The following is an 11125-nucleotide window of genomic DNA, read 5'->3' as shown; positions in this document are numbered from 1 at the left end:
AGAATCAGTGACCACTATTTCAGACAACTCAAGAGTAAAAATGGGTCAGATTGATTCTCAACATAATAGGTGGGTTAATATGCTAATTTGCTATTGTTGTATTATTGTTTGTTGTATTGTTGTACTGGTACTTGTGGCAGTTGTGTTTTTGAAAATTAGTGATACTTTTCTTTTTTTTTTTTAATGAAACTCTGATAACTTCCGGTGACTTTCTCTGTACCTTCAGCAGCTTGACGTAGCAGTTTGTTTATCAGCGGAGACTCAGCGCGTTCGATGCACAATTGAGCGTCACTGCAGAGAAGTGCAGCTGTGAACCAGTAACCGTCAGTCAGTCAACACCTGTCACCATGAACAAGGCTGTTGTGTTCATTTTCATGGCCTGCTGTGCTGTCTCAGGTAAGTCGCTTTCAATTTCGACGACTCTGTAAAAACAAAAACAAGCTGTGAGGTGTTTTTAGCAAGTTAGCGAAGGACTTTGTCCAGCTTTGCTCCAGTACATTACTAATTGTTTTATAACACAACGGAGTGTTGTCGCCTGTGTTGCTTCACGTTGTGACATATGTCAAAACTACAGTGTTATAGCTTATTTTATGCAGCCTTTATGTTAGATTATTGCTGCCTTACTTGGGTTATGAAGCGAATTTTGCATGTTTTTTTGTGCAGTGAAAATTAACAGATGTTTTATACGACCTCTCTGTGACTTCCTGGATTGTTTAGGGAACAGAAATTTCCGCAGTCTTTCGATAGTGTTGCACTTGAGTCACATGTCTGCTGGGGAGGGATGTTTTTTAGAGGACAGGATGAATCTGCAACTTGTGTTCAACTCCAAATCTCGGTGTTGAAATCAGCAGTGGATATTCGACATTTTCTGACATTTATACGCCAATTAAGCAAGTTTCCTTGTCTTTATTGGGATGTACAATCAAGTTTTCAAAGAATATTTCAGTGCAATTAGGTATTACTAATTACTCTAAATTAGATGTTAAATCACATTGTCTTTAAAAAGAATATATTACACATTTCTGTTCACTCTGGCAGTTGTTTACCTAATGCTGACCACTGAGTGGAGGTCATAGGTTGTATTTACTCATTTATCACTGCTTAAAATCACTTGTCCATTTGTCAAGCTCAAGCTGAGCACAATCAGTAACACGAAAGTGCTAACGCAACACTTTTCAAGTCCACCATCTGTGTTTAAAACCCAGTCACCTTTTCTATCTGAATCCTAAATTAGGACATTTCAGTAACCACTGCCTGGACCTGCAGATAAACTGTGCACTGAACACACATCACAAGCATCATAAATGTGCTGTGGACTCTGTGCTTCAATAAATATGATGACATCAGTTGGCATGCAAAGCAGTCAGGCTAAGTCTAACAGCTAATTTTAATTTTTGATTAATGGTCTAAAGCTGCTAGACAACCAACATTAAAGCTGCACTAATCAGTATTTTTTATATTAGCAGTGGATCAAATGACTATGTATAATGTGATAGAGGTCAATTATGGTGATGAACCCCCAGATAATTATTACCAAATCTGCTGTTCCCCACAGTTCTACAGAGCTTTTTAGCTTCTTTTAGCTCATTGTTTTGGTTTCAGCTCTTATCAACTTAATTTCCAGCAGCAGCAGCAGACAGATGTTTTAAGTGAAAAAGCTCTGATAAACCCACTGTTCACTACCCATCCAGCACCAAACAGCAGACAGACACAGTTAGCAAATAGCTGGTGAACATAGTGGAGCATTTAGCAACTAAAGAGACAGATATTTTCCTCGTGAGTTAATGGAGACTAAGACAGAACTAAAAGGAGAGTGAATATTGGACTTAAATTCACCAGGTGGACACAAAAAAATGAATGCTAATGTTGCTTCGTGACTGCTAGAAGACAACTGTTTTTTGACTTCATAAGGTGATGATATATGTTGTGTCTTCAGCTTGTTCAGCTGCCCCCCAGTGGCCAAAAATAACAAGTCAATGCAGCTTTAAGTAGAATATTCTTGAGTTAGGAAGTGGTATATGTATGAATATTCAAATGGATTTGTTTCTCCTTCTCTGTCTTGTTAACTGAAGCGCTATCATTGGCTGAAAATGAAAAGAGGTCCAAACCCTCTGCAACCATGTCCGCTCCGGGTGAGTTTGTGAACAGTCCTCCAGCTTCCACTCCCGGTGCTACAACTACCCAGACAAACACCTCCACCCCCCCCCCCAAGCCTACACCTACCACAGCCAAGTCTACAACTACCACAGCCAAGTCTACAACTACCACCGCCAAGCCTACACCTACCACAGCCAAGTCTACAACTACCACCCCCAAGCCCAAACCTACCACCGCCAAGCCTACAACTACCACCACCAAGCCTACTACAACCCCAACCCCATCTTCTCCTCCACCTACTCCTCCTGCCAACTTGACTGAAGGAAAGTACAACCTGACAAAAGACAAGAAAGTTTGCCTGATGGCTCAGATGGCAGTGCAGATTCGGCTGGCAACACCAAAGGTACACTTCATTAGTCACAATAGACACAACAAGAGCCCCTACAAAGATAGATCATCAGATTCTAATCTTAAAAACTGCATTGTGTATTTATAAGGACAATTCAAGGCTATCATCTTTCTGGCCAATTTTTTTTCATATCATATGAATCACAGAATATGTCAGCATGTATAGAACTGTATGCACAAGCCCCTGGCTCAGCTTTTGGCAATGCGATCGTCAGCAATCTGTTTTCAGGAATTGAGAAAAAAGTTTTCATGCAAGTTTTTATTTCCTCAATGCAGTGTGTCTAATGACTGCAGTAGGTTAAATGTGTGTCATCTTTGTGTCATGAGACAATTGCTAATCCTGCATGACAGAGCAATATTGTTTCTCTTAAGAAACAATGTGGCTGCCATGGTATCTACTGGAACATTCTGATACAAGGTGGCCATCTAATTGCCTGTTTTCTCTCTGTTCATCTTTCAGGCCAATGGAACCTTCATTGTTCAGCCAGCGTTGACCAAAGCAGACGGATCTTGTGGAGAAAAAAAGGCCAACCTTACCCTCGTCTTCAAGGAAGGCCATATCACCTTCATGTTCAACAAGGTACTTTTGATTCCCTAGATTTGTCTTAAATATGGCATTGTAATGATGAGTGCATGTGGTGATAAAGAAAGTAAGGACAGGACATGCATCTTTGACCTGCTCACACTGATTTGGAATTTTGCTCAAATTCTTGAGTAACCATTTTTAGTTCTGTGACATTAACACAATTGTCCCAGTCAGTCTCTTGATGAATAACAAATTGTTTGACTGGTAACTTCATATAGGAAGTGGAATCAGTGAAGAATTGTTAAAAAAGGGAAGTATGGTTAGTTGACAAGCCTGGCCATACAGCATGTGACAGACAAAACTGTATCACACTGCCTCACTGCACAATGCTTGTGTGATTCAGTTATTGTTAGATTTGTAAGGGACACTCCTGAACAGAGAGAGAAATGAGAATTCCAGAATTTTCAAGGAAGCATAACATCAATGTATCATTGTCAACAACAAAACCTAGTTACAGATACAGTTAACTAACAAGAACATGTGCCTTATCTTTATCTAACACTGTATTTTAGCAAATGCAACACAAATCTCCCAACAACAACAGGTGGTGAAGTCATGGAGATCTTTTAAAGAAACATTTCTGAAATAGGGTTAGGACTGTATTACTTCACTTGAAGTAATATAAGGCCTAAAAAGTAAAAAAATTATCTGCTAATATAGTAATGTAAAAAAATAATTAAAAATAATTTCTTAATCTTGCTGACTTTGAATAAAGCTTTGGTGTGGTGTTGCGTGTGCCTTCTATTGGCTGGCCGCTATTGGTTGAAATATTTAAGAACCATTTTAGCAAACAGGATACCTGAAAAATATTGTTGTACATTGTGTGTTGATCCATTTAGTTATTTTACAAGTAGAAGTAGTAGTAAAGTCTGGTAAAATGAAAGTCCTTTAAATCTAGTTTAATAATACAATGAAAACGACTGTTTCCTCATAGGTTGAAAAGCATAAACTTAGTTTACCTGAACAATCACCTGGTTCTTGACTTTGTCAGCTAACTAACTTGCTAGCAAGATAATTTAGCAAAGCAAGTAATGGAAATGCTTACATGTAACTACTAGCCAGTATCTGTTGTTCTGTATTTTAGCCTCTGCTTGTGAGCTAGGAATCAATAACAATACAGTAAAGGTTAGTTCTCCAGACAGACCGACTGGATCTCTACTGGTAAACAACCTCAGATTTGTCTGTTAGCCTGACATCCTGTCCGGTTTGGCACTGTTCCATTAGCTTCTGTAAAGCCAATGCAATATGATTGATAGTTTGTTTTTTTTTCATTTTTTGGGAATTGAAACGTGTTTTTTGGGTATTCTATCAATATTCTAAGACAAATGAGCATCTACTACATCACTGGCTATTGGCATGAAACATTTGGGATTTTAACACAGTTAAACAACAATTAATTTGTAAAAAAAACCCAAAAACTACAGCTCCCATTAAGTTCTACCAGTGCTGCAGTACACATAATAGCTCATCATAAATGTTGGTTTGGCTTGAGCTTGTGGGGAATTGTGTTTGTTAAAGGACACTAAAATCATGAATATTAAATAAAAAAACCTATAAATAAAAAAAAAATTCCATACTTATAAAGATGTTTGGAGTGAATTGCTCAACATACTGGTGAGAAAGATTTTGCTCTAAGGTTACAACCTTATAGTTGAAAAGTGAAAATCAATTTGACATTTGGAGAACTAATAAATGCTGTGCTGCTTTATAGCTAACTAAAGGAGTTTAACAAAACTAACATATCAACTTGAAACCAGCTATCGAAACCCTAGTGTGAACAAATAATGTCAAACTATATGAAAACCATTTTAGAAACACGAAAGAGCTGTGAGTGGTAAAGGGTTAATACTATAATAAAATGGTTGGTTGACCAGACAGACAAGTTCTGTCTGTTTTTAGCTGTAGACGTGCTGAAACAACAGCTGCCTAAAACAATCTCTGTTTGTGATGAAAAGGACTCCAGTAAATTCCCCATCACATTATTCCATGGACAATGAATTAAGAACAGTGACTCACATTTAATTACACTACTGTGTCTAGTGACATTAAAATGCTGAATCGTCACCTTGAATTACTCAATTCCATTGGATGACTACCTTAGTGAAAGCCTGTCCTATTTTACTTTATTTCCTCAGAGTACTGCTGAAAATACGGCCTATGTTGATGATTTGTCTTTCACCCTGTATTTTACTTTATTTCCTCAGAGTGCTTCTGAAAATACGGCCTACGTTGATGAGTTGTCTTTCACCCTGTCCTACCCCTTAAGCAAAGACCGTAAGTCAGAAATACTTACTTACTTTTATTCTGGTCTCTACATATATCGTGTACTGCTATTTTATTGATTAAACAGTAACACTTTAATTTTAACTACCCCTTTTTAGCATTTATAAGCAGTATATCAACAGTTAATACATGTTTCATTACACACCACAATGTAGTACTGTAATAAGCAGATGTAACTGTTTGTTAGTGTATTGGTCAATAGCTTTAACTCCTCCTGTGGGCACACATAATCAGATATTGAATAACAATATAGTAAAACACAGTTGAAATAATATGAAATATGTCTCCATAGGAGACAAATACTGCACATTAATAAACACTTAAAATGTCTTTATATCTTACTTATAACTACATTATAGTGTTAAAAAACATTTATTAAATGGTTACATACTGCTTTTAAACGCTAAATATGGGGACTCAAAGTAAGGTTACTGATTAAACTTTAGACTCTTCTTATTGGGTCACTGCATTGGCATTGATATTTCAGCTGCAGTGGGTGTTGCACAAGACTGGCAAATATTAACATAGACAAGGAGCATTTTAGAGTCAACTTCCTTGTTTGTGTGTTCAACTATGTATAGACACAATCTGTGGAATTACTGTTAAGCATGTGTTGCCAGTAATATCCAGTCTATTTCAGTGCTATTCAGTTTAACAAGTTTTGTTCCATATCTGACAATCTACATTTGTTTTTATGGGAATTGTCATTATGTTCTAAGCAGACTTGAGCTTTGCTTTGCTTCTCTGTTGCAGTTAAGGAGTACAATGCCAAAAACTCGTCAGTGCATCTCTTCGCTGCAAAGGTCGGACGCTCCTACTCCTGCAGGGCTGAATCCATTTACATGGGCAATGGACTGTACCTGGATGTCAACCAAGACAGGATGCAGGCCTTCAATCTGACCAATAATGATTTTGGCAATCGTAAGTGTCCTCAAATGGCATTTATTTATTCTGAAGAAAAATCAATCAGGGAGCATTTTTGGCTTTGTGAGAGCTTCTCATTAAAACATGTATGTGCTTTCTATTAAAAATATATTTAAGCAAAAGTACAGAGGAATTATCAGCTAAATGTATTTAAAGTACGTGTCATGGAGAATGGCCCCTTGCAATCCATCATATTTTATAAACCAATCATATGTTTTGTATGTAAAACCCTAACATAGCTCTCAAATAAATGTAGTGGAGTAAGAAGTACAATATATATATATATTTTTTAAAGTATAATGAATGTAGTGGAGTAGAAATATAAAGTAGCATAAAATAAAAAGACTTAAGTAGAGTATGAGTGCCTAAGAATTGTACAGTACTCGAATAAGGTTCAAGGTTCAAATCCCTAAGCTACCTCTACCACTTGAATATCATCATATTGGTTATGATTTTATAAATGGCCAATGTTTAATATGAACAATTGTCAGCTGGTTTTCGCATGAGCAGCAATAGCAGAAGAAAGCAGCATCATGTTCAGAACTGGACATATTATATGACTTATATATACCTAATAAGTGTGAAACCATCAGAACAGTCAACACTAATAATAACAATAATAATAATAATGATAATAATAATAGCTTTATTTATATAGCACTTTTACATGCAAAAGTGCTTAAAGAGGACCTATTATGCTATTGTCCAGCTCTAAATTTTTATTTTTGGACTCCACTAGAGTAGCTTTGCGTGATTCACAGTTCAAAAAACTCAGTTCAGTCTCTTTCTCTAACAGGCAGTCTTAGCTTCTGTCTCTTTAAAGCCCCCCTCCCAATGAGCCCACTCTGTTCTGATTGGCCAGCTTTCTGGGAGCTGCTGAGGGGCAGCACATATCAGATTTTTTGAAAATGCATAATTTCTGCGAAAAATGAAAACATAACTTTTTTCATTGTACTGCCATGATGATAATGACATTGTATGTAAAATGGACTTTTCATTCTCATATGGGATATTGAATATTGGACTTGAACTTGATTTTAGTTTATTTTTAACCAAAAAGATATTTTTTAGATGGAATTTATTTCATTTCAGTTTTCATTTAGTTATAATTATGCATTTTCAAACATGAAAATGAAAATTGAGTTATGTAAATTATTATTATTATTATTAGTAGTAGTAGTAGTAGTAGTAGTAGTAGTATTTGAATATATATTATTTATAGTTATGTAAACTTTTGTCATACATCATACAAGCACAGATAGAAAATGAAGATTCAGCTTGAATAAATTATTTCATTTTTAATATTGGCAACCATAGACTTCCATACTTGGTAAATAAACCCTTCCTAAGTCAGCTTTCAAGTGAAGCTAGTGGTTGATGATTCCATTGATTTTACTGACGTTTGCACTTCTTAATTTGAACATCTTATTAATTATTAAAAAATAAATGAATTTCTGAAGATATGAATATCTTAAATTTTGTATTGTGTTGTTTTTGTGTAGTAGTAATTTGTTACATAGGGTTTACTGAATAGAGGTCCATGATTCACCTGGTTGTCAGAAGTAAATCTGTTATGTGTGTATCGTATGTTTTTCCAGCTGACCACTGTGCTGCTGACCGACCAGATTACCGCGTTGCCATTGCAGTGGGAGTGACGTTGCTGGTGCTCATTGTCATTGTGGTGGTGGCCTACCTGCTGGGCCGCAGGAAGAGGGCTGATGGCTACCAGTCTCTGTAAAGTCACCCAGAGGTCACTGTTATTACATGCCAAAATCAGTGAGGCTGTGATTTTTCTCAGGGGTTAAAGGGCACTTCCACTGAAGCCTAACCTGCCATTTTTCTGTCCTTTTATGTCTTGGTTTACCAATCTTACTAATATTGATAGTATTTTAACCAGAGGTTTCTATATATGGAGGCTACAGTGTGCCATTGGAATAATTGTAGGCTTTTACAATGTTTTATTATAATGAACTAGTAAATTTATCATTTTAAAAAGCACAAAATTAGCCCCTAAGTGAAAAAAATATAATCAAAAGACCATTTAGTTTGCAGATTAATCCTTTTATTGTGTATTTACATGCTGAATTAAATTGTTAAAAATTTATTTTTAAAAGGCATTTAAATGTTACTTTTTAAAATCTCATTTACATATGTTTACCTTTTTTATTCAGTCTCACAATTAATTGGTTTCCTGCTTGAACATTTGCAGTTGTGATCATTTGAATTTAACAACGCTTCTCTCTGTAATTTGTAAAGACATCAAAGCAGTTTGCCACCTAAAAGTTAAACCCTAAATCCAGCCCACAGACCAGATGGCAGATCACTGATTCACCAGCTATTATGTGTCGGCAATTGTCTGGCCAATCATAATTGGATTACACTTTACTCTTTTACTTTGAGTTTATCAATTTATAATAGATTATGTATAATTCGTCCAGTGGCACACTGCAGTCTCCATACATAGAGGTTTTTTAAATGTATCATGCCAATAGCCATTGTTTTATGCTGACATTTAGTCTTTCAATGTCCATTTTCATGCTAAAGAATTACACATTTCAAGCATTTGCCCACCAGAATGTTATTCTTACCACGGTGGACAAGCCTCTGAAACAGTATTTCTATATTTGCACCTGAAAAAAATGACAATACTAGTAATGACACATCATACAGGCTGACATCTTAATGTAATACTTACATATAAACTGACCAAAATGTCTCATTAGAATCAGTTTGCATTATTCTTCCCCCAAATATTGGCTTCAAATATCTGTCTAACCCCACATAAAACGTTTTAAGTAAAATAAATAGCAGTCAGATTTTACTATATCTTCTATCAAAACTATACGCAGCTTGTTTCTACAAATATATTCATTTTAATTTTGCTTCATTGTTTAAGCATGATGTTTTTAATATTTTGTCATTCTTTTGTTTTTTAAAGAATCCAATCATCTTGTGTATTCTGTCAGATTGAGGATTTATTTTTACTGTTTCCGATGCAGACAAGGGAAGTAATCCAATCACTAACTTTACAGGTAATTATACAGAGTGTACAAATTTAAAAAGGGAAATTAGGAGGATGTTTTTTAAGGGATCATAGTTCTACCTGGTCAACATTAATTGCACTGATTGCTTTTTTTCATGCTATATGTAGCTGATGCTTTGTATTCATAGATGGGACATACTGTTCTTGTGAGCCAGCTATGAGTGTAGTCTCAACCTGATTTGATTTCTAATGGGTTATACATTCATTACATCTCATGAATCTATCCCTCCACCACCAAGTCTACCCTGACACACTATAATACCTTATATCTCTATATGCTGAACTGACAATGACAGAGTGAGAATAATAAATAAACAGAATGCTGTTGAGTAAACAATCTCACGTCAAAGTTTTTTCCTATCTTCATTCAAGAGCGTGGTCCTTCAATTTGAAAGAATAATTTATTGATTTCACAGTTCAGATTTTGTAATTCTTTCCCTCAAAACTCTGCCCTTGCACTCAACTAGCCCCTGCTTGCATTTAGATTTGCCCTGCTTCTGCTCAAACTGTGTGCTTGCACTCAGATTTATTGTTGCTTGCACAGATTTCCTGCTCCAGCTTCAGCTTCAGCCCTTCTCCTAACACTCAGGCTGCTGAAACGTCTGCTCTCAGATTTCTGCTCTGCTCTCAGATTTTTTGTGCAACAACCCTAAATCCCCCAACCAATATAAGGCCAGGTGTAGTGTTGACCAATGACATGACCCCTGCCTCCTGGCCTTCTATTGGTTGGGGAATTTTAACAGGGTTGTTGCACAAAATATCCGAGAAAAGTACAGAAACCTGATAGTAGATGTTTCATGAGTCAGAGTGCGAGGAGAAGGGCTAAAGCGGGGTAAAGGGATAAAGTGGGGAATCTGTGCAAGCAACAATAAATCTGAGTGCAAGCATACAGTTTGCAATAGAAGCAGAGCGATTCTAAGCAAAGCGGGGGCTATTAAGTGCGAGGGCAGGGTTTTAAGACAAAGAATTACAAAATCTGAACGTGAAATCAGTAAATCATGCTCTCAAATTGAAAGACTACGCTCTTGAATAAAGATAGGAAAAGGCCCATAGATTACTCAGTAATTCACAGACTCAGCTACCAACAGTTTTCATAGGGACTATTTCTTCTGTAGAGAGTAGTTCCGATAAAACCGTTTGGTAGATTATCCAGAGTAACCAGGACATTGTTTCTGGAAAGACAAGCTGTTGTCCAATGAGTCTTTAAAATGTCATTTTTCAGTGATGTGAGCATCACAAACTGAATTTCATTCGCCTCCATTGTATTGAGATAGCAGCAGAAATCTCAGAGACGGATATCTCAAAACCTGGACAAATAAACCTAAAACTATCTGTATGAAGAGATACCACAAGAGGGAAGTTTAATGTGTGTGAACTGGCCCTTAAAGTTTTCTGAAAAGTAGGCCAAACTTAGCTTTAATAATAGTCAGTATGGCATGGCAGGGGGTTGGCTGTCTGGATGCTATGTTATGAGTAAAACGTATTGATTCCAGCCCATCTCAGTGTAAATGTTCCTAAATAACTGTTCTGTAGTAGTTAGAGAACTGTGCAGTTAAAGACTCATTGAATTCATCAAGGATCAGACCTGCTGCTCACAGCTGTAGTTCCACATCGTGTCCACCAGGTGATGCTGTGAAGTCTGGCAAGTGGATAGAAATGAAGGACCTCACTGTATGTACAGTTATCCACAGTGTGTGAGCACTTATACCTGTTGTTAACCTCTTGTGCCAATAAAGACCGATATATTTCTAAATGTCTGTCTCTTTGATCGGCAGCCTCCACAG

At 36.5% G+C, this 11125-nt stretch overlaps 1 protein-coding gene across 2 annotated transcripts; it reads left to right on the top strand.

The window, feature by feature from the left end:
* The first annotated feature begins 234 nt into the window (after positions 1-234).
* LOC137174869 (lysosome-associated membrane glycoprotein 1-like) lies at positions 235-11094 on the top strand. Of its 2 annotated transcripts, XM_067580371.1 has the most exons (7): positions 235-396; positions 2073-2319; positions 2362-2500; positions 2966-3085; positions 5296-5365; positions 6128-6295; positions 7897-11094. In XM_067580371.1, the coding sequence occupies exons 1-7, from the start codon at positions 348-350 to the stop codon at positions 8034-8036; spliced, it is 933 nt and encodes a 310-aa protein (XP_067436472.1). In that variant the 5' UTR covers positions 235-347; the 3' UTR covers positions 8037-11094. The 2 variants fall into 2 exon arrangements, with proteins under 2 accessions (XP_067436472.1, XP_067436471.1); XM_067580370.1 differs by having other exon boundaries at positions 2073-2500.
* Positions 11095-11125: the final 31 nt, after the last annotated feature.

The sequence above is a fragment of the Thunnus thynnus genome, chromosome 22 (genome assembly GCF_963924715.1).
Source record: "Thunnus thynnus chromosome 22, fThuThy2.1, whole genome shotgun sequence".
Lineage (NCBI taxonomy): Eukaryota > Metazoa > Chordata > Actinopteri > Scombriformes > Scombridae > Thunnus > Thunnus thynnus.
Note: the sequence above shows the minus strand (reverse complement) of the source record. Positions and strands in the feature narration are given on the sequence as shown.